Genomic DNA, 24643 nt, shown 5'->3' with positions numbered 1-24643 from the left:
AGGTTCATGCATAGGTTCAAATCCCACCACACACTGCCTTGACACTTTGCCTTTTGTTGAGTGGTTTAAAGTTACTGTACTTATATGTCACCATGATATCCAGGTTCTAGGTGGTTACACTAAAGATGCACTTGAGTGGTGCTATGGGACCTAAAATGGGTACCACTATAAATAAAATTACCTGTGCCACTAATGGGTGGAAGCTGAACAGCACCTCCTATACTCCTCTTCTTCTTGTGACCTTTTTAGCTTGGTGTGTTGTCTTTCACCACGATATTACATTTGTTTCCACTCCTCTATTGCCTGCTATAATGGATATCATATCTTAGTATTCATATACGCTCATGCCATGAGGATAACCTGGACTGTGGCAGTAAGTGATAGTGAATTACTAATGAAATACCGCAGTATGGGCTTCTGCCCATTATTGGCACAGGCTATTTTATTTATAGTGGTACACATATTAGGGCCCATATCACTGTCCAAGCACATGTTTAGCTTAACCACCAAAAACTTGAGTATCATGGTGACATGTAAGCAACTTTAAACCATTCGACAAATGGCATAGCTTCATGTGTGTGGTGGGATTCGTACCTACGCATGGATGTCTGCCCAATCCCACATTCATCATCTTATCCACCACGCCATTGCCATTCTCCAACTTTTCCAAACAGAAAGGCATGATGGTATTTCTTTTCTCATGTTCATCAAACATCATGTAAATCCATGTTTTTTGTCACTTTTCCAATTAATATTCCCATTTCTTTTACTCCATCAACAAAACCTAATCATAAGGCCATAGGTACTTGTATAATTAACATTCCCTTTACCTTTCTCGTTGATTATAGATTTTCTACGATTGAAAAAGAAAATCTATCAAAAGGAGATACAATCAATTAAAAATATATATGTATGTTACTGCCTTATTTTCTTACAAATTTGGAGAATTTTTATAAAATTTAGTCTATATCATAAAGAGGTAAAGTTGACAAAAGAGGATCAAAACACTTAAATTATAAGTACCTTATTTTTTGGTGAAACTACAGTTAGGTGTGAAATAATTATCAATGAAAATTGGGCTAAATTTCTAGAAGAGGAGCAAATCATATCAAACAGACAATCTGAGTTCAGGACAGGGAGGTTATGCATATCAAACTTATTAAGCTTCTACTAGAGAGTTATTGCAGGACTGGAAAATAGATGGATGGGTGGGACACAGTATACCTGGATATTAAAAAGGCTTTTGATAAAGTCCCTCATGGAAGAATACTTTGGAAACTAGATAACATAGGAGGACTGCAAGGAACTTTGCTAGAATGGACAAGAGATTATTTGAAGGATAGGGAAATAAGAACTGTGATACATATTCATCTTGGGGTAAAGTAACTAGCAGAGTGCCACAAGGATCAGTGTTAGCCCCAACTATGTTTCAGATTTATGTAAACAACATTCAAATTCGGGTAAACAGTTATATAAATTTATTTGCTGATGAAAAAAAGTTACTAAGAGTTATCAAAATATGAGTGGAGCAGGATGTGGAAATTGGAGTTTAATGCCAAAAAATGTCACACAATAGAACTAGGAAAGAGTAAAAGAAGACTGGTATGGAACAATTTGATGGGAGAGGAACAAATAATGAAGACTAAGGAGGAAAAAGATCTGGGAGTGATAATACAGGAAAATCTGAGCCCCGAAAAACACATATGCAAGATATTTAGATTATCATATAAAATGCTGATTAATATAAGAGTGGCATTTCAATACATGGACAAAGATGTGATGAAAAAAATAATCATAAGCATGATACATCCAAGGCTGGAATATGCAGCAATGGTATGATGTCCGAGCTCTAAAAAGGATATAAGAAAATTGGAAAGGATACGGAAGATTGCTACAAAGATGGTGCCGGAATTAAAGGACCTAACATATGAAGAATGACTGAAGAAAATGGAACTGCCAACCTTACAAGATAGAAGAGAATGTGGGGACCTAATAACAATGTATAAGATAGTCAATGGCATTGAAAAGATAGATAAAGAAGACTTGGTGCTGCTGACAGATGAAGATTGAAGTACAAGAGGACATGAAAAAAAGATTAGGATGAGGCAGTATGTGAAGGATATTGGAAAATACAGTTTTCCACACAGAACATTGGAAAACGGAATGCATTGGATAATGAAGTTGTTACAGCACATAATGTGCATAGCTTTAAGGAAAAATCTGATAAATGGAGACATGGAGACAGGGCATTATGAGCCCCACTCGAACCCTGTACAATACAACTAGGTAAATACAACTAGATAAATGCAGGACCATAAGAATTCTACTTTTGCACCTTTGCCAGTTTGTTTATATAAAACCTCACTCCTGTTGGACATCAGAGTGCCTACGTAATTTGAAAGAAGTTTATCTTAGCCAAGAGTGGGTGCCTTCTCTTCTCTCATTGGACACTCCTCACCATAATTATGATGTGATGCTGTGTAAGAAGTACGTACAGTAACTCCATCTTCATATGATGTTCCTTCTGCTTTAATTTTTTTCTGTTATTCCTGTGTTTCCTTGACTTTTTTATATTTTCTCTTTTTTTATACTACATCTTCCTCTTTGCATTCCTTACTCAAAGTCTTTTTTCTTTCGGCACATTTCCTGCAAACTTACTAAGTCCTTCCACCTCAGCTGCTGCATGCCCAAGATAACTACACCATATATGGTACATAAGGAAAATAAACACTAGGAACCAGAAAAAATATAATGTAGTGGAGGTCATAGACAAATATCCACCCACTCTGAAAGTTCAAGGATGACTGATGCTGTCACTGCTCACTGCCTCACTGGCTCACTCTCTCATCTCTTCCAGACCAACAAACATGCAGCTGGACACAAGTGAAATTAAATTTGGGTGAAAATTCGCAGTTTCTTCTACATAAATAGAAGGCTCCAACTTGCCACACTTTCCTCCATTGGATTAGAACCTTTAATTTTGTCCAATTAACCTGGAGATATTAAAACTCGCACTAAGAGGAAAATATTGCTTGCAGACTATTTCTAGATGATATGAGGATATATTGAGATTAGTTTTGCAAAATGCTTTATTTTACCTGCCCCCACTAGTGTGTTGTGCACCCTTGTTTAGACACATATATACAGACAGACAAACCTGTTAGCTTGGCCTCCCATTGTTCCTTGGCCTTGCTGACCTCCCTGCTGACCTCTTGCTGATGCTGTGTTTGAAAATCCTTCACCTCCTGCTGTAAACTGGCTATACTTGCCTCAGCCTCCCAAACTGCCTGTAGACAAACACATGCATAAAACAAATTTTAAAAAAATAGGTAAGGTTAGGTTAGGATAGGATAGGATAGAATAGGTTAGGTTAAGTAAATAAATAAATAAATCTCTTCACAAACGGAGCAAAATGCAATAAGAATATTGAACAAATAAACAAATATAAGTGGCCTCACAAATATCAACAAAAAAATAGATAATAAGTAAAACTAAATAAAATAAACAAGTAGTAGATAATCGATATAAATACAGTGGAGACTCAATACTCGGACTTAATTCGTTCCAAATGGCTGTTCGAGTATTAAAAAGTTTGACTATTGATACCTATAAATCAGGTAATTTCTTCTAATCTTAGCAAAACATTAAGTTAATAAAAATTTCAATGCATATTTTTTTTTTTACGATTTTTATTTGTACATACTGTAAGTGAAGGCTGATGATGGATAACTTAGAAGAGGACGGGAGAAGGGTGGGGAGGAGGAGGGAGGTCAGCAGAGGATGAGACATCATCCATGAAAACGTCTTTGTAACTTTTTTCCTTGTGTGATTCCTGTGAATCCACTAATGGAGTGCTATGGCTCACTAACACTTGCAATCTCACCAAATTTCTATTTTCATCTCTAATAAGCCTCTTAGGAGCCATGGTAAGTTTCCGCGATAAATGAGGGATCACTGTATATATACATATGTTCTGGCCTAGCAGTGAAAAGTGGTTCAGTTGTTTCTTTACATTTCTCTGAGACTGCAATGCTCCAAGGCAGAGCTTCCAAGTAGCAACTGGCCAAGATTAGCTGCTCTGTTGTTTATAAATGGACAAAGCTGTTTGAAGTTTCTCATAGAGAGCAATAAAGGCCAAAAATAGCAACAAAAAACTAACGACTTGCTGGGGGGTGAAGGGGCTACCATGTTTGTTTACAGTTGATAAACGCAACAAAGGCAGTAGCGACCTTGTGTGTGACGACGAGTGTCAACAAAAGTTGACAGTCTTAAGAAAGTTGACGGAAAAGTGCAAGTTTGATGCCGCCCTTACTGTTGTGTGTACATCCCACCACCATTTTTTGTTCTATATTATACATCTAATGCACTTTCATTCATTGTTAGGTACATGTTTTTTCTCAATTCGTAAGGGGTTGGGAGAAGAAATTCCGTGTATCCAGATATTTCACGTATAATCTGGGTATGCGGGCGATTACTGTATAATGAAAATGAGAGAAGAGAAAGAGCTGGGAGTGATTATACAAGACACCTTGACTCCAAAATGGGTAATTTGCTTAACCCCTTCGCGCCGGATGTTAAAAAAGCCGGCCTGTATAATATACGGGTGGTAGTGCCGCGCGCCCGAGTGCGGGAAACTCGTGCAAGCTTGTCATACTTGTCGCCTTTGTGTATTATGCTGCTATTTTTAGTCACTATATCGCCTTGAAGAGGAAAGTGGACGCTTCTCTCTTCAGAGAGAGAGAGAGAGAGAGAGAGAGAGAGAGAGAGAGAGAGAGAGAGAGAGAGAGAGAGAGAGAGAGATTTGCTAATATTTTAGACACAAGCGGGACACATGTAGCTTATCTTTCGAGAGGAAGAGGGTGAGGGAGGGAAAGGAGAGGGAAATGAAGGAGGGGAGAGAGAGAGAGAGAGAGAGAGAGAGAGAGAGAGAGAGAGAGAGAGAGAGAGAGAGAGAGAGAGAGAGAGAGAGAGAGAGAGAGAGAGAATTAGAAAATTTGTTGTTTTTGTATTTGTGTGTGTGTGTGTGTGTGTGTGTATTTACCTAGTTGTATTTACCTAGTTGTAGTTTTACAGGGCCTGGGCTTTATGCTCGTGTGGTCCCGTCTCCATATCTACACTTATCCAATTTTTCTTTAAAACTATGTACACTCTTTGCTGATACCACTTCCTCACTCAAACTGTTCCAAGTCTCAACACATCTTTGCGGAAACTAAATTTTTAACATCTCTCAGACATCGTCCTTCCTTAGTTTCTTACTATGCGATCTTGTGCTTCTAAAGTCATATTCTTCTCTCAGATCAGTTTCTCATTATCCACTTCATCCATTCCGTTAATCAATTTATAAACTTGTATCAGATCCTCTCTCTCTTCTCTGCTCCAAGGTTGGTAGATCCATTGCCTTTAGTCTCTCCTCATATGCCATCCCTTTAAATTCTGGAACCATTCTTGTAGCCATTTTTGTAGTCTCTAATTTTCTTATGTGTTTCTTTTTATGGGGAGTCCACACAACTCCTGCATATTCCAATCTAGGTCTTATTTTAGTACTTATCAATTTCTTCATCATTTCCTTGTCCATATAGTGTGTGTGTGTGTGTGTGTGTGTGTGTGTGTGTGTGTGTGTGTGTGTGTGTGTGTGTGTGTGTGTGTGTGTGTGTGTGTGTGTGTGTGTGTATTTACCTAGTTGTAGTTTTACAGGGCCTGGGCTTTATGCTCGTGTGGCCCCGTCTCCATATCTACACTTATCCAATCTTACTTTAAAAGTGTGCACACTCGTTACAGACACTACTTCTTCATCTAAACTGTTCCACGTCTCAATACATCTCTGCGGGAAACTATATTTTTTAATATCTCTCAGACATCTTCCTTTTCTCAGCTTTTTACTATGCGATCTTGTGCTCGGATGTCATATTCTTCTCTCAGGATCAGTTTCTCATTATCCACTTGGTCCATTCTGTTGATCAATTTATAGACTTGTATCAGGTCTCCTCTCTCCTTCTTTGTTCCAAGGTTGGTAGATCCATAGCCTTTAGTCTCTCCTCATATGTCATCCCTTCAAGTTCTGGGACCATTCTTGTAGCCATTTTTGTAGCCTCCAATTTCCTTATGTGTTTCTTTTTATGAGGGGTCCACACTACTCCTGCATATTCCAATCTGGGTCTTATTATAGTACTTATCAATTTCTTCATCATTTCTTTGTCCATGTAGTGAAATGCTACTCCAATATTCCTCAGCAAATTATATGTTTCTCTAAAACTTCTATCAATATGGCTTACTGGTTGATTGTTTTCTTCCATCATCACTCCTAAGTCCTTTTCCTTTTTGACTTTCTCTAGTTCTACTCCATCTCCCATCTTATAGATTCCCACAGGTCGTCTTTCACTCTTTCCCATTTCCATGACATGGCTTTTGTTCACATTGAATTCCATTTCCCACTTCTTACTTCATTCCCAGATCTTATTTAGGTCTTCTTGCAGTATTTCACAATCCTCCTTTTGCTTTATAACTCTGCACAGTTTCGTATCATCCAAACAAATTTATGTAGCTGTTCACTCCTTCTGGCATGTCGTTAATATAAATGAGGAAAAGTAGTGGTGCCAATACTGACCCCTGTGGCACTCCGCTTTCTACTGCTCTCCACTTGGACTTCATATCTTTAACTACCGTCCTTATTTCTCTCCCCCTCAAATAATTTTCTATCCATCTCAATGTGCTTCCTTTTAAGCCACCCTTCTCCTCTAACTTCCACAGTAATCTTGCGTGTGGCACTTTGTCAAACACCTTTTTTAAATCCAAATAGATGCAGTCAACCCATCCCTCTCTCTCTTGTACTGTATCAACTATTCTAGAATAAAAACTCAATGAATTAGTTACACAAGACCGTCCTTTTCTAAAACCAAATTGGCTATTTGATATTAATTTGTTGTCTTCTAGGAACTCGATCCATTGTTTCTTTATTATTCTTTCACTCTTCTTGCATATTACACTAGTTAGTGATACCGGTCTGTAATTTAAAGGTTCTTCTTTCCTTCCGCTCTTATATATGGGAACCACCTCATCTCTTTTCCATTCTACTGGCACTGTTCCATTTTCTATTGAGCATTTTATGATGTATATAGGACTTGCTAGTTCTTCCCTACATTCTTTCAGTATTCTGCCTGAGACTTTATCCGGTCCCATTGCCTTCTCTTCATTCAGTTTCTTCATTAACTCTTTTATTTCAAGCTTGGTTACTTTAATCTCTTTCATATAGATTGTCTCTCTATTACCCTGTTGCCTCTCAAATTTGGATTCTTTAGTAAAGACCTGGAATTTTTTATTTAATAGTTCTGCCATACTTTTGGGGTCTTCCACCATCCCATTCTCTCCTTTTAACCTTTCTATTGTTTCTTTTTGCCTTATTTTTCCATTTATGAATCTATAGAACAATTTTGGTTGCTCCTTACATTTTTCGACAATATCTTTTTCGAAGTTCTTCTCTTCCTTCCTCACCTTAACATATTCATTTCTCGCTGCCTTGAAATTTTCCTTATTTGTTGGATTCCTATTTCTCCTCCACCTTTTCCATGCTCCATCTCTTTTCTCCTTTGCCCTAGCACACCTTGCATTAAACCAATCTTTCTTTCCTTCTTCTTTTGGTCTATATTTTGGGACATATTCCTGACTCCTCTTTGTATATTTCCAAAATAAGTTATATTTGTCTTGCATTGTCTCTGAGTTTTCCATCCCCTCCCAGTCTACGTTTTAAAATAGTTCTTGAGATTCTCAATATCAGCCTTTCTGTAATTTAATTGGTCTCTTTGTATGAATCGTCTCTATCTTCCTTTCCTTCTTCTATATCTATTTCTAATATTGCATGGTCACTCTTTCCCAATGGGCACTTATATCTTATATTGTCATTCATTTGTATACCCTTGTAAAACTAGGTCCAATCTCGCCGCTCGTCGTTTCCTCTGAATCTTGTGCATTCCTTTACTCTCTAGTCCATCATATTGTCTATCATTAGGTTCAAGAATCTTTCTCCCCAGGCTTCTTCCCCCATACCACTCTCATAATTTTCCCAGACCACTTCTTTACAGTTGAAATCTCCTACTTATATCACTTTTCTCCTTTCTTTAACGATTCTCATAAGACTCCTTATTGTGTCATCTATCATGTCTTTATATTCTTGATTGGTCCATGAATTTATTTTTGGTGGCACATATGTTACAATGATTGTTATCTCTTTTTTATTAATATGCATCTTAATATACAATACTTCTGCTGTGTGTGTGTGTGTATTCACCTAGTTGTATTCACCTAGTTGTAATTTTACAGGGCCTGGGTATCATACTCGTGTGGCCCCGTCTCCATATCTACACACATCCAACTTTCCTTTAAAACTATGCACACTCCTCGCTGACACCACCTCCTCACTCAAACCATTTCACACCTCCACACATCTTTGTGGGCAACTATATTTCTTCACATCCTTCAAGCATATTCCTTTGGCTATCTTTTTACTATGCGACCTTGTAGTTCTATTTAAGTTTTCCTCTCTCAAAATCATTTGCTCATTATCCACTTCATCCAGTCCGTTCAACAGTTTATAAACCTGTATTAAATCTCCTCTTTCTCTTCTTTGTTCCAAGGTAAGCAAATTCATTTCTTTTAATCTCTCCTCATAGGTCATTTCTGCCAATTCCGGAACCATTTTTGTTGCCATTCTCTGCAATCTCTCCAACTTCCTTATATGCTTCTTTTTATAAGGGGACCAAACCACTCCAGCATATTCCAATCTTGGTCTAATTACCGTACTAATTAATTTCTTCATCATATCTTTATCCATATAATGGAAGGCTAATCCAATATTTTTTTATCAAATTATACGTTTCTCCAAACATCTTATCAATATGAGCCTCAAACTGCCCATGGTCTTGTATTATCACTCCCAAATCCTTTTCCTTTTCCACCTTTTTCAACAATACTTCTTCACCCATCTTATATGACTTTCTTGGCCGTCTTCCACTCTTCCCCATCTCCATCACATGACTTTTGCTCAGATTAAATTCCATTTGCCACCTCTTGCTCCACTCCCAAATCTTATCCAGATCTGCCTGTAAAATTTCACAATCTTCTTCACTCTTCACACACCTACACAACTTCGCATCATCCGCAAACAAATTAATATAACTGTTTACTCCTCTGGCATGTCATTAATATATACAAGGAAAAGTATTGGTGCCAGCACTGAGCCTTGTGGGACTCCACTCTCCACCACCAACCAGTCCGACTTTGCATCCCTTATTACCGTTCTCATCTCCTCCATCTCAAGTAGTTTTCCATCCACTTTAACACTTTTCCTTTCAGTCCTCCATAAATCTCTAATTTCCATAACAGTCTCATGTGAGGTACTTTGTCAAAAGCTTTCTTTAAATCCAAATATACACAGTCCATCCATCCCTCTCTCTCTTGTATTTTGTCAACCACTCTTAAATAAAAGCTCAGTAGATTTGTTACACATGACCTCCCTTTCCTGAACCCAAATTGATGATCCGATAATAACTTATGATCCTCCAGGAACCGTATCCATTATTTCTTTATCACCCTCTCACAAATCTTACCAACCACACTTGTTAGAGACACAGGTCTATAGTTAAGAGGCTCTTCCTTACTGCCTCCCTTATAAATGGGCACCACTTCAGCTCTCTTCCACTCTACTGGTACTTCCCCTGTTTCTAATGAACACCTTATAATATCATATAATGGATCAATCAATTCTTCTCTACACTCCTTCAATAATTTTCCTGAAACTTCATCTGGTCCCATCGCTTTATCATCTTTAAGTTTTTCCAACATTTTATATAACTCCTTTTTAGGTATCTTAATGTCATCCATGTGCACATTTCCTTGTACATTCTGAGGCTTTACAAACATTGTTTCTTCAGTAAATACTTGCTGAAACCTATTATTTAGCAATTCCGCTATATTCTTAGGGTCATCTACTATCCCTTGCTCTCCTTTTAATCTTTCATGGACTCTCTCTTTTTAAGTTTACCATTTATGAACCTGTAAAACAATTTTGGATGTTCCTTACTCTTGTCTGCAATATCTTTTCAAATTTTCTTTCTTCCTCCTCCTTACCCTCACATACTCATTTCTTGCCACTCTATAATTCTCCTTATTTAGTATATTCCTGCTCTTTTTCCATCATTTCCAAGCCACATCTCTCTTTTCCTTAGCCTTAACACAAGTTGCATTAAACCAATCCTTTCTTCCTTCCTCTCTCGGTTTATACTTTGGTACAAATTTCATAACTCCTTCTTTATAATATTTCATAAAAATCTCATATTTCTTTTGCACTTCTCTGATTTGTAACATCTCCTCCCAATCTAATTTTCTGAAATAATTTTTCAAACTTTCTGTGTCCATCTTTCTATAATTCAATCTACCACTCCTGTATGTCTCGTTCTTCCTTCGCTGTGTTGTTGCTATCTGCATTTCCATAACCACATGATCACTCTTTCCCAAAGGACACTTGTATTGTATATCTCCACATAGGTACACTTCTCTTGTTAACACCAAATCCAGTCTAGCCGGTTCATCATCTCCTCTATATCTAGTATTTTCCTTCACCCTCTGTTCCATCATATTTTCCATCATTACATTAAGAAATCTCTCTCCCCATGCTTCCTCTCCAACACCACTTACTAGATTTTCCCAATCCACCTCCTTACAATTAAAATCTCCTACTAGTATCACCTTTCTTTTTCCAGATAATACACTTTCCAAACTCTGTAAAGTATCCTTGATCATATTGTCGTATTCCCTTAATGTCCAAGAATTTGTTTTATGAGGTACATAGGTCACCATGATTATTAATTCTTTTCCATCACTTTTTATCCTTATGCTTATCACTTCTGCGTTGTTCTTCCCATACCAAACCTTATTCACATTTATTTATTTCTTCGTCATAATCATAACTCCTCCTCCACCTTTACTCTCTCTATCCTTTCTCCATATATTATATTTATTATCCAAATTTATCTTTGTTTTTTTCATGCAATTTTGTCTCAGTCAAACACACTATATCAGGCTTCTCCACTATCATATAGTCTTGCAATTCCAATCTACTTGACAGTATCCCATCTATATTAGTATACATTACGGTCCACCCACTGCTCCCTCTAGGGCAGGGGCGGGCAACCTCCGGCCCGTGGGCCACATCCGCCACACTTAGCGTCCGCCCGCCACCCTGCTAGGCTTTATTAATGCAATCCGGCCCGTGGACCTCCCACTAAAAGTAGAGAAGAAACTCTAATAAATTTTAAGTTTTTAAATGAATAAATTATACTATTGAATTACTTTACATTTCATTATTATTATTATTATTATGATTATTAGTAGTAGTAGTACTAGTAGTTGTAGTAGTAGTCGTGTGTCCAAACATTTTCTTTTATTACTATAGTATTCCATGCATTTGTCTCATTTTTTATTGAATATTATACAAAATATAGTATTTCTGAGATTTCGTTTTTCACTCCGCCCCTCCTTCCAAGAGTCTCATCTGGTACTCACTCTAAAAAGGTTGCCTGCCCCTGCTCTAGGGGTTCCTCCGTATTCCTTTTTTCCACATACCACTTTCTGACTCTCTCTCCTATAACTCTCCAAAAAAACTTTTCTCTTTCCTCCTCAGACCGCTCATCATTTTTCCATCTCGCCTCTTCCACCAATTCCTTATATCTTCTCTTCTCTTCCTCATTTCTATTCTTTCTCACAAACACCTCTTTACAACCTTCTATCTCTCTTAACTTGGATGTTCTATATAGGATGTTCTATGCTCGTGTGGCCCCGTCTCCATATCTACACTTATCCAATCTTACTTTAAAAGAGTGCACACTCTTTGCAGACACTACTTCTTCATCTAAACTGTTCCACGTCTCAATACATCTCTGGAAACTATATTTTTAATATCTCTCAGACATCTTCCCTTTCTCAGCTTTTTACTATGCGATCTTGTACTTGGTGTCATATTCTTCTCTCAAGATCAGTTTCTCATTATCCACTTGGTCCATTCCGTTGATCAATTTATAGACTTGTATCAGGTCTCCTCTCTCCTTCTTTGTTCCAAGGTGGGTAGATCCATAGCCTTTAGTCTCTCCTCATATGTCATCCCTTCAAGTTCTGGGACCATTTTGTAGCCATTTTTGTAGCCTCTCAATTTTCTTATGTGTTTCTTTTATGAGGGGTCCACACTACTCCTGCATATTCCAATCTATGTCTTATTATAGTACTTATCAATTTCTTCATCATTTCTTTGTCCATGTAGTGAAATGCTACTCCAATATTCTCAGCAAATTATATGTTTCTCTAAAATTCTATCAATATGGCTTACTGGTTGATTGTTTTCTTCCATCGTCACTCCTAAGTCCTTTACCTTTTTGACTTTCTCCAGTTCTACACCATCTCCCATCTTATAGATTCCCACAGGTCGTCTTTCACTCTTTCCCATTTCCATGACATGGCTTGTGTTCACATTGAATTCCATTTCCCACTTCTTACTCCATTCCCAGATCTTATTTAGGTCTTCTTGCAGTATTTCACAATCCTCCTTTTGCTTTATAACTCTGCACAGTTTGTATCATCAGCAAACAAATTTATGTGGCTGTTCACTCCTTCTGGCATGTCGTGTGTGTGTGTGTATTTACCTAGTTGTAGTTTTACAAGGCCTGGGCTTTATGCTCGTGTGGTCCCGTCTCCATATCTACACTTATCCAATTTTTCTTTAAAACTATGTACACTCTTTGCTGATACCACTTCCTCACTCAAACTGTTCCAAGTCTCAACACATCTTTGGAAACTATATTTTTAACATCTCTCAGACATCGTCCTTCCTTAGTTTCTTACTATGCGATCTTGTGCTTCTAAAGTCATATTCTTCTCTCAGGATCAGTTTCTCATTATCCACTTCATCCATTCCATTAATCAATTTATAAACTTGTATCAGATCCCTCTCTCTTCTCTGCTCCAAGGTTGGTAGATCCATTGCCTTTAGTCTCTCCTCATATGCCATCCCTTTAAATTCTGGAACCATTCTTGTAGCCATTTTTGTAGTCTCTAATTTTCTTATGTGTTTCTTTTATGGGAGTCCACACAACTCCTGCATATTCCAATCTAGGTCTTATTTTAGTACTTATCAATTTCTTCATCATTTCCTTGTCCATATAGTGAAATGCTACTCCAATATTCCTTAGCAAATTATATCTCTCTGAAAATTCTATCAATATGGCTTACCGGTTGATTATTTTCTTCCATTGTCACTCCCAAGTCCTTTTCCTTTTTACTTTTTCTAGTTCTACTCCATCTCCCATCTTATAGATTCCCACTGGTCGTCTTTCACTTTTTCCCATTTCCATGACATGGCTTTTGTCCACATTGAATTCCATCTCCCATTTTTGCTCCATTTCCAGATCTTGTTTAAGTCTTCCTGTAGTATTTCACAATCCTCTTTTGTTTAATGACTCTGCACAGTTTCGCATCGTCCATAAACAGATTTATGTAGCTGTTCACTCCTCTGGCATGTCATTTATATATACGAGAAAAGTATTGGTGCCAATACTGACCCCTGTGGCACTCCGCTGTCTACTGTTCTCCACTTGGACTTCATATCTTTAACTATCGTCCTTATTTCTCTCCCCCTTAAATAATTCTTCATCCATCTCAATGTGCTTCCTTTTAAGCCACCCTTCTCCTCTAACTTCCATAGTAATCTTTCATGTGGCACTTTATCAAAAGCCTTTTTTAGATCTAAATAAATACAGTCAACCCATCCTCTCTCTCTTGTACTTTATCAACTATTCTAGAGTAGAAACTCAATAAATTTGTCACACATGACCGACCTTTTCTAAAACCAAATTGGCTATTTGATAATATTTTGTTGTCTTCAAGAAACCCGATCCATTGCTTCTTTATTACTTTTTCACACATCTTGCATATTACACTAGTTAGTGATACCGGCCTGTAATTTAAAGGTTCTTCCTTCCTTCCGCTCTTATATATGGGAACCACCTCAGCTCTTTTCCACTCCACTGGCACTGTTCCATTTTCTATTGAGCATTTTATGATGTTGTATATTGGACTTGCTAGTTCTTCCCTACATTCTTTCAGTATTCTGCCTGAGACTTCATCCGGTCCCATTGCCTTTCCTCATCCAATTCCGTCATCAACTTTTTATTTCAAGCTTGGTTACTTTAATCTCTTTCATATAGACAGTCTCTATTACCCTGTGGTCTTTCAAATTTGGATTCCTTAGTAAAGACCTCATGAAATTTACTATTTAACAGTTCTGCCATACTTTTGGGTCTTCCACCATTCCGTTTTCTCCTTTTAACCTTTCTATTGTTTCTTTTTGTCTTATTTTTCCATTTATGAATCTGTAGAACAATTTTGGTTGTTCCTTACATTTTTCGACAATGTCCTTTTCATAGTTCTTTTCTTCTTCCTTTCTCACCTTAGCATATTCATTTCTTGCTGTTTTGAAGTTTTCCTTATTTTCTGGATTTCTGTTTCTTCTCCACCTTTTCCATGCTCCATCTCGTTTCTCCTTTGCCCTAGCACATCTTGCATTAAACCAATCTTTCTTTCCTTCTTCTTTAGGTCTATATTTGGAACATATTCCTGACCCCAGTTTTGTATATTTCCAAAAATAAGTTATATTTCTCTTGAACCGTTAATGAGTTTTCCATCTCCTCCCAGTTTACGTTTTAAAATAGTTCTTGAGATTCTCAATATCAGCCTTTCTGTAATTTAATCGGTCTCCTTTGTATGATTCATCTCTATCTTCCTTTCCTTCTTCTATATCCATCTCTAATATTACATGGTCACTCTTTCCCAATGGGCACTTGTATCTTATATCATCCTTAATTGGTATATCCCTTGTAAAACTAGGTCTAATCTTGCCGGCTCATCGTTTCCTCTGAATCTTGTCTTTTCCTTTACTCTTTGGACCATCAAATTATCTATCATTAGGTTCAGGAATCTATCTCCCAGGCATCTTCCCCATACCACTTTCATAATTTTCCCAGTCTACCTCCTTACAGTTGAAATCTCCTATCAATATCACTTTTCTCCTTTCCTTAATGATTCTTGTAAGACTCCTTATTGTGTCATCTATCATGTCTCTATATTCTTGGTTAGTCCATGAGTTTGTTTTGGTGGCACATATGTTCCAATGATTGTTAACTCCTTTTTGTTAATATGCATCTTAACATACAGTATTTCTGATTTTCCTTCCCAAACTCCACTTGATTTACCACTATCTCCTTCCTTAACATCATCATGACTCCTCCTCCTCCTTTACCCACTCTCTCTCTCCTCCATATATTATACCTTTTATCTATGTCTATTTTATTGCCTCATTTAACTTTGTTTCCACCAGGCATACAATATCTGGTTCTTCTTTCTTTATGTAATCTCTTAATTCTAATTTACTAGATAAAATCCCATCTATGTTTGTATACATCATTTTTAATCTCTTGTTCTTATCATTTTAGTTAAACTTGCTCCATTCTTTTCTCTTCTTTCTTTTATATACCATTTCCTTATCCTGTCTCCTATAATTCTCCAAAAATGCCTTCTTCTCCTCCTCTGACCTTTCATTATTTTTTTCTTGCTTCTGCCACCAGTTCATTGTGTCTCTTCCTTTCCTCCTCGTTTCTATTTTTCTTTATATATATATTTTTGCAACCTTCTGTTTCTCTGAGTTTCGTTTTTCTATATAGTACTTCTTCTGCTGCTGCTTGTGATTTTAGTAATATCTTAATTGGTCTCACTGTTCCTTCTTGATATGGTCCCATTCTATGGATTTCTTCTACTTCCTCTTCTAAGTTCTGTCTATCCTCGTCATTCAGATGTTTTAGTAGGTCTTTACTGATTTCATTTCGTCTTTTTCCTTCTTGGTCTATATTTAACATTTTTTCTTTCAGTCCAAAAATAATTACACTCTTCTTTTTTCCGCAATTTCTCTTACTAAATTTTCTTTTTCTTGAGGACTCCTATCATTTTGCTTGTCATATTTTCATCTCTTTCTTTTAACTGTTCTTGAAATACTTCTTGAAATGATTCCTTGTCTTTCTTATCTTGGATTCTCCATGCTTGTACTTCTTTTTTAATCACGTCTTGTACTCTTTCTTCTTCTTTGTTAACTAGATCTTTTAGCTTTTCTTTTTCTTTCTCGGCTTTACCGAGTCCTTCTTCCATCAATTTCTTATAGTTCGCTATTTGGACTTTTAATTCTTCATTTTCGGTTCTTAGCCTAGTTTCGTTTTCTTCCACTCTTTTTATCCTTTCTTTCAATTTCTGGAGCTCTTTATCCTGTTCTTCATTCTCTTTCATTCCCATACTCTCCTTTATCAATTTATCTAATTTACGTTCGATAGTTAAGACTCTATCAAATAGTGAAGTTTGCGCCGTATCAAAGCCTTCAAATTCTCCTCCTCCCTCACCAACATTGTCATCATCAGCTTTCATTCTTTCCTTGTCACATACCTGCATTTAGATGGAATATCTTTCTCACTGCTTCCACCCTTCATGAGGGAAGCTATATTTTTCACATCTCTCCTATAAGTGTTTCTTCCATTTAAACACAAATCTCTTAAGTCAGGCACCATGTATTGTATTGTTGCATATTCAAGCCTCGGTCTTATCATTGCAGTAATTATTTTCTTCATCATTTCTTCATCTAGATATACGAACGCCACTCTTATGTTCCTCAATAAGTTCAATACTTCTCCAATTATTTTGTTTATATGTCTCTCTGGCGATAGGTCATTGGTAATTGTCACCCCAAGGTCTTTTCTTCATGACTGGTTTTATGTCTTCATTTCCTATCTTGTACATACTCCTGATTCTTCTTTCACTCTTGCCAAACTCTATTTTCTTGCATTTTGTCGTGTTGAACTCCATTTGCCATGTACAGCTCCATTTCCATATTCTGTCCAAGTCTTCCTGGAGTAGTTCGCAATCTTTGTCACATCTCACTTTTCTTAACAATTTTGCATCGTCTGCAAATAGGCTCACATAACTGGACACCCCATCCACCATGTCATTTATGTAGACTGCGAACATTACTGGTGCCAACACTGATCCCTGTGGAACTCCACTCTCCACCAATCCCCATTCTGATGGTCTGTCCTTAATTATTGTTCTCATTTCTCTTCCTACCAAAAGTCTTCCATCCATTTTAGTAAACTGCCATGCACTCCTCCTACCATTTCAAGTTTCCAGATCAGTCTCTGGTGTGGTACCTTATCAAAGGCCTTTTTTAAATCCAGATATATTCCATCAGCCCAACCATCTCTTTCCTGTATTACATCTATCACCCTCGAATAGTAACATATCAGGTTTGTCGTGCATGAACGCCTTTCTAAAACCAAATTGACACTCACAAAGTATGTCATTTTTCTCCAAGAAGTCTGTCCATCTAGTCTTCACCACCCTCTCACACATCTTAGCTACCACACTTGTAAGTGACACTGGTCTATAGTTCAATGGGTCTCTCTTGTTACCTGATTTATAGATTGGGACAATGTTAGCTCTTTTCCAGTCTTGGGGCACTACGCCTTCCCTTAATGAGGCATCAATTACTTCACAAACTTTTTCTGCCAATTGCTCCTGCATTCTCTTAAAATCCATCCTGATACCCCATCAGGTCCCACAGCTTTTCTCACTTCTAAACTCCCCATCATGTTCTTGATCTCCTCCACAGTTACTTGAAACTCCTTCATAATCCCTTTCTGTTCCATTACCAGTGGTTTGTCAAAAGCAGTCTCCTTTGTGAATACCTTCCGAAAGCATCCATTCATAGTCTGCCATTTCCTGGGATCTTCACTGTATACTCCATTTACTTCTAAACTTTCAATACTTTCTCTATTTTTGATGTTGTTGTTCACATGTCTGTAAAAAGCCTTGGTTGGTCTTTATGAAAAAATATTCATTTCTTGCTCTTTTGTAACTTTCCCACTGCTGAGTCCACACTTATCGCCCAGGCCACTGTAAACCCAAACAAAGGTAGTGAAGATCTTGATTCTCCACTTCCTCAGCGATTCTCCATCTTTCTTCTCCTCTGCTGTCCTCTCTTCATGTGTGTGTGTGTGTGTGTGTGTGTGTGTGTGTGTGTGTGTGTGTGTGTGTGTGTGTGTGTGTGTGTGTGTGTGTATATATGAGTGTGTGTGTGTGTGTGTGTGTATGAGTGTATTTACCTAGTTGTATTTACCTAGTTGTAGTTTTACAGGGCCTGGGCTTTATGCTCGTGTGGCCTCGTCTCCATATCTACACTTATCCAATCTTACTTTAAAAGTATGCACACTCGTTGCAGACACTACTTCTTCATTTAATCTGTTCCACGTCTCAATACATCTTTATGGAAACTATATTTTTAACATCTCAGACATCTTCCTTTTCTCAGCTTTTACTATGCGATCTTGTGCTTGAATGTCATATTTTTCTCTCAGGATCAGTTTCTCATTATCCACTTGGTCCATTCCGTTGATCAATTTAAAAACTTGTATCAGGTCTCCTCTTTCCCTTCTTTGTTCCACGGTTGGTAGATCCATAGCCTTTAGTCTCTCCTCATATGTCATCCCTTCAAATTCTGGAACCATTCTTGTAGCCATTTTTTGTAGTCTCTCCAATTTCCTTATGTGTTTCTTTTTATGAGGGGTCCACACTACTCCTGCATATTCCAATCTGGGTCTTATTAAAGTACTTATCAATTTCTTCATCATTTCTTTGTCCATGTGGTGAAATGCTACTCCAATATTCCTTAGCAAATTATATGTTTCTCTAAAAATTCTATCAATATGGCTTACTGGTTGATTGTTTTTTTCCATTGTCACTCCTAAGTCCTTTTCCTTTTTACTTTCTCCAGTTCTACTCCATCTCCCATCTTATAGATTCCCACGGTCGTCTTTCACTCTTTCCCATTTCCATGACATGGCTTTTGTTCACATTGAATTCCATTTCCACTTTTTGCTCCATTCCCATATCTTATTTAGGTCTTCTTGCAGTATTTCACAATCCTCTTTTGCTTTATAACTCTGCACAGTTTTGTATGTGTGTGTGTGTGTGTGTGTGTGTGTGTGTGTGTGTGTGTGTGTGTGTGTGTGTGTGTGTGTGTGTGTGTGTGTGTGTGTGTGTGTGTGTGTGTGTGTGTGTGTGTGTGTGTGTGTCCACGAATGTTACAAGGCGGGACGCATGTAACTTATCTTCGAGAGGGAGATGGGGAGGGAGGAAGGAGATGGGGAGGAGGAATGGAGGAGGAATGGAGGAATGGAGAGAGAGAGAGAGAGAGAGAGAGAGAGAGAGAGAGAGAGAGAGAGAGAGAGAGAGAGAGAGAGAGAGAGAGAGAGAGAGAGAGAGAGAGAGAGAGATGGGAACAGTCTATGCCATTGGGTAATTTTAGACACAAGGTGGGACACATGTAGCTTATCTTTAGTGATTGGTGGAGACAAGGATGGTGGGAGGAGCACTAGGATTTCAAGGACAGCATACGGTGTGTGTAGTTGGTATCCAACACACTATACGGGACAACTGAACTGAAGAAAGCTCAGAAAAGAAATATGACGCTCACGTGGCGTCACCGTATTTGCTACTGGGGCTTCATGACGCCTACATAGGCGTCACCGTATTGAAGGGGTTAAGCATGCAAGACAATAACAAATATGAGGGTGGCATTTATTTACATGGATGAGAGTATGATCAAAAAGATCATAATCTCTATGATATGACCTAGACTAGAATAAGCAGCAGTGGTGTGGTCACCATACAGTAGAAAGCCAATTACAAAGATGGTGACAGAAATAGAAGATCTTCTCTATGAAGAAAGACTGAAGGAAATGGAACAACCATCTTTGAAGGACAGATGCAGAAGAGAAGATCTAATAATGATTTATAAGTTAGTAAACCATATGGAAAAGATAGATAGACAAGACCTGGTATCAATGATGGAGGATGGAGATAGACAAACAAGAGAACACTCCAAGATCATGAAAAGTCAATGTTTGAGGAACATTAAAAAGTTTAGTTTTCCATATAGGACAGTGGACATCTGGAACAGATCAAGTGAAGAGATTGTAGCAGCAGAAAGTGTACACAAATTTAAGGGAAAGTGTGCACAAATTTAAGGTAAAGGTGGATAAAAGATATGGAGGCACTATGAGTCCCACTCAAATCCTGTAATATAAAACCAGGTAAATACAACTATGTAAACATACACACCTTCTCTTTCTCCTCTAGACTGCTATTCCTTCCCTCTGCCAATCTCTCTGCCTCCTCCACACGCACCAATAGCTTGGTCAAGTCAACCTCTGCTGCCGACAGCTTCCCCTCCAATCCTGACACCTGAGAGAAAAGACAGTGAAGAGATGACACCTGGCAGGGAGGTACTGAAGAGATAACACCTGAGAGAAGAAATAGAGTATTGAGAAAAAAGACATATATGAAGGTACTGAAGAGCAGAGATAGTGAAAGAGAAAAGACAAATATGAAAAAGGAATATCTAATAGGAGAGATGATGAAGAGATGACACACACACACACACACACACGGTTGTGTGTAATTAATTTACTGAGTTTCTACTCAACAATAGTTGATAGAGTACAAGAGAGAGAGGGATGGGTTGACTGTACACTTGACCCTCGAAACAACGGACAAATGCGTGCATGACCCTGTCCGTAGATTGCAAAAGTCCATTCTTTGCAAAAGTATGTAAAAACCTGTATAAAATGTACGTAAAATACTGTGTAATCATTAAGATATCATTCAAGCACTATTACAAAGCATTAAGTACAACAAATAACCTGAAATAGATGACATGAGCATGGTCAGTTTAATAAATATTAATAAACAATACAGAAAACGAAGTTCTCTCACCTTAATATGCCACCTACCGGACAATAATTTGCCGGGAATGGACAATTGCGCGCATCTTAATATTCGTCCATAGATTAAACCGGACTCCAGAATTTGTCCGTAGTTTCCGAAATCCGTTGATGGGAGGGAGGTCCATTGTTTCGAGGGTCAAGTGTATTTATTTGGATTCAAAAAAGGCATTAGACAAAGTGCCACATGCAAGATTACTGTGGAAGTTAGAGGAGAAGGGTGGCTTAAAAGGAAGCACATTGAGATGGATGGAAAATTATTTGAGGGGGAGAGAAATAAGGACGGTAGTTAAAGCTATAAGTCCAAGTGGAGAGCAGTAGCAAGTGGAGTGCCGCAGGGGTCAGTATTAGCACCAATACTTTTCCTCATATATATAAACAACATGCCAGAAGGAGTGAACAGCTACATAAATCTGTTTGCAGATGATACAAAACTGTGCAGTTATAAAGCAAAAAGAGCATTGTGAAATACTGCAGGAAGACCTAAATAAGATCTGAGAATGGAGAAAAAAGTGGGAAATGGAATTCAATTCAATGTGGACAAAAGCCATGTCGTGGAAATGGGAAAGAGTTAAAGACAACCCGTGGCAATCTATAAGATGGGAGATGGAGTAGAACTGGAGAAAGTAAAAAAGGGAAAGGAGTTAGGAGTGACGATGGAAGAAAACAATCAACCAGTAGGCCTTGATAGAATTTTCAGAGAAACATATGAGGCGCCCCAAGCCTATTTGTCGTAACCCCGTCAACCTTACTTTCGAGTAAAACACGCTCAAAGTTAAACACTGAAAACGCGCATGAAATCGGTCAGAATATATAAGTATTATACATCAAATGAAAGATCTCGGGTAGTTCTGTTTAGTTATGGTGATTTTCAATAGTAAATCCGAGAATTTTGGGTTCATGTCCATAGATATTTTTAGCCTATTTCCGTAGCGGTAAATTCTTTTTTACGTTTAATGGTTTAATGGTTTAAGGTACTAGTTTAAGAACACATGTTAAAATTAGGAGTGTGTGAAAATTTCATGATGATTTCATGAATTTTTTTCCGAGCGAAAAATAAATAATTTATTATTAGCGCAACTTTCATTATCCTTCCAAGTATGTTTCATTTTCTATTATTGTTCGAAAGGGTTGACTATAGGTAAAAGTACATATTTATGCATTGTCTTTACCTAAAATACAATCCTAGGCTGGGGAAGTTGAAGGGGCGCTGCTAGAAGTCATAACTTCAGGAAAAGTAGCATAGGTCTTGCCATGGTGAGTTAAAGGGTGATGCACATGAGAGGAGAGAGAGAGAGAGAGAGAGAGAGAGAGAGAGAGAGAGAGAGAGAGAGAGAGAGAGAGAGAGAGAGAGAGAGAGAGAGAGAGAGAAGGAAAATATGCCTCTCATTGGCTGAGGCGCGGCGTGGGTGTGACGTCACGCGCTTACGCGCTGCTGATTGGCTGGCTGCCAGCAACTGTGAGCATGGAGATATGACAACACCGCTCGGGATGCAACATGTTAGTCTCGACTTTCCCTGTCATGTTTTTGCATGACTTTGCACTTTGTTTTAGGTGCCCAAATGGTCGAATATGTGTGGCCCACCTTAGCATACGACTTTTACACCCTTCCCCTACACCAAGCAACCGTTAACTCAGAATCTCAATTTTCCGGGGTTATGACACTATGGCCTCGTATAATTTGCTAAGGAATATTGGAGTAGCATTTCACTGCATGGACAAAGAAATGATGAAGAAATTGATAAGTACTATAATAAGTCCCAGATTGGAGTATGCAGGAGTAGTGTGGACCCCTCATAAAATGAAACACATAAGGAAGTTGGAGAGACTACGAAAAATGGCTACAAGAATGGTTCCAGAATTTGAAGGGATGACATATGAAGAGAGACTAAAGGGAGAGAGGGGATCTGATATAAATTTATAAATTGATCAACGAAATGGACCAAGTGGATAACGAGAAACTGATCCTGAGAGAAGAATATGACATTCGAAGCACAAGATCGCATAGTAAAAAGATGAGAAAGGGAAGATGTCTGAGAGATGTTAAAAAAATATAGTTTCCCACAAAGATGTGTTGAGACGTAGAACAGTTTGAGTGAAGAAGTGGTGTCAGCAACGAGTGTGCATAATTTTACCTCAGCAAACCGCCCTCTGCTGGTGGAACCTCCACATGATGAGATATGCTTGCCTCGAACCACACCAGTTGTTTCCTTGGCACCGCACTGGACGGACACGCTGTGCGGACTTAGTGTTTTTCGCACGGTGTTGTTTTTTTCAGGTAAGGCCACGTCACTTGTTACGCAGGTACAGTGCCTTCTACCCGTGATACTGTTAGGAGGGGGTAGCACTGGAATTTGGTTGTTTTTTCCACTGTTACGCAGTGCATGTGCCGCTCATATTGGTCTCGGCTGTATTGTGTTTTTCGTCACCAGGTTTGCAACCATGTCTACCATTGAGGGGGTGTCTGCCGACCCTCGCGGTTCGCCGGCTGCTCTGAGGCGCAGCAGGTCTTCCAGGCCAGGCCTTGCGGTGCCCTGTGACGTCAATTTAAGCCGCAGGTCCAGCAGTTCGTCGCCAGTTGCTGGGCGATCGGATGTTTACAGACCGAGGCGCCGGTCTAGCAGTAGTCGGTCACAAGCAGGGCTGGCGTCATCTGCCAGTGGTGCCCCGTGGGATGCTGTGATGGCTGTGATGGTAGAGCTGTGGGAGGACGTCAACACGTTGAAGGTTGCAAGATCGGTGGCTTCCCCTGCGCCACCAGTGACTGACGGTGCAGGGACTTCTACTGGTCAGCAGCGGCCGAGTTCCCCTGCTTACTTCTCGGGTTTTCACGACTCTGCTAGTGACGGCGAGTCGGTGGGTCAGGACACGGGCGGCAGCGCCTTGTTGCAGGCGGCCAAGGCCTTTGGGCCTGCCGATCAGGTTTCGGCTGACATTGACCCGAAGGTTGCGAGATGGTGAACTTTGTGTTCGACAGTGGTTTGCGAAGATGACTACAAAGACATCTGCGAGGATGACGTGGTCAAGAGGCCTGCTAACTGTCCTGCCCTCGCGCCGGTGGACTGTAACCCGCAAGTCTTGGAGGCTTTGCGCACCGATGCCAAGAAGGCGGATTTCCGGTTGAAGGATGTCAACAAAGACATTCAGAGGGCGGCTACCATCACTGTGAAATCTCTTTTGCGCTTGGATAAAGTGGCGCAAGATGAGGGTCATTCTGTGCTTGCGCACGAAGTAGGCTTGTTAAATGGGGCTCTGGCCTTGTTAGGCAATGCTAACCACAAGAATAACATTGCTCGACGGTTCGTGATGAAACGGGAGTTGAACCAAAAGTATGCCCATCTGTGTTCGGATAAGGTCCCAATGTCACGGTTTCTTTTTGGCGATGATGTTTCTCTTTCTGCAAAGCAGATTGAGGACACAGAGAAGCTCAAGAACAAAAATACTATGAAGAAGCCGGTGTCTGCATGGAAGTTCGCAGGGGGCAGGTCGCGTGGAGTCTGGGGTCGGCCTGCTCACAGGGGCTGGTCCTCCAGAGTCCACCCTTACGTGCCGTCGCGACCGGCCTTCAGGAGTGGTCTAAGGTCAGGCCCCAGCCGCCAGGACACGGAGTCAAAACGGCAGAGGCCGCTCCCAGTACCGGCCCGGCCATAACAGAGGCAAGTACCACTTTTGAAGCTGGCAGGCTTCAGTATTTTGCTCATGAGTGGCGTAAATTACTAGGGATCCTTTTG

General features: G+C 39.0%; 1 protein-coding gene across 1 annotated transcript in view; it reads right to left on the bottom strand.

Moving 5' to 3' along the window:
• Nucleotides 1–23356, bottom strand: part of LOC123512297 (golgin subfamily A member 6-like protein 22) — a 130191-nt gene extending 106835 nt beyond the window's left edge. Inside the window, exons 1-4 of the mRNA XM_045268634.1 lie at nt 23342–23356; nt 23048–23134; nt 20251–20373; nt 3158–3287 (exon numbers count right to left, since the gene is read on the bottom strand). Of these exons, the coding sequence (XP_045124569.1) occupies nt 3158–3287; nt 20251–20373; nt 23048–23134; nt 23342–23356 (355 nt within the window). The remainder of the gene's footprint in view (nt 1–3157; nt 3288–20250; nt 20374–23047; nt 23135–23341) is intronic.
• Nucleotides 23357–24643: the final 1287 nt, after the last annotated feature.

The sequence above is a fragment of the Portunus trituberculatus genome, chromosome 33 (assembly GCF_017591435.1).
Source record: "Portunus trituberculatus isolate SZX2019 chromosome 33, ASM1759143v1, whole genome shotgun sequence".
In the NCBI taxonomy this organism is placed as follows: domain Eukaryota; kingdom Metazoa; phylum Arthropoda; class Malacostraca; order Decapoda; family Portunidae; genus Portunus; species Portunus trituberculatus.
Note: the sequence above shows the minus strand (reverse complement) of the source record. Positions and strands in the feature narration are given on the sequence as shown.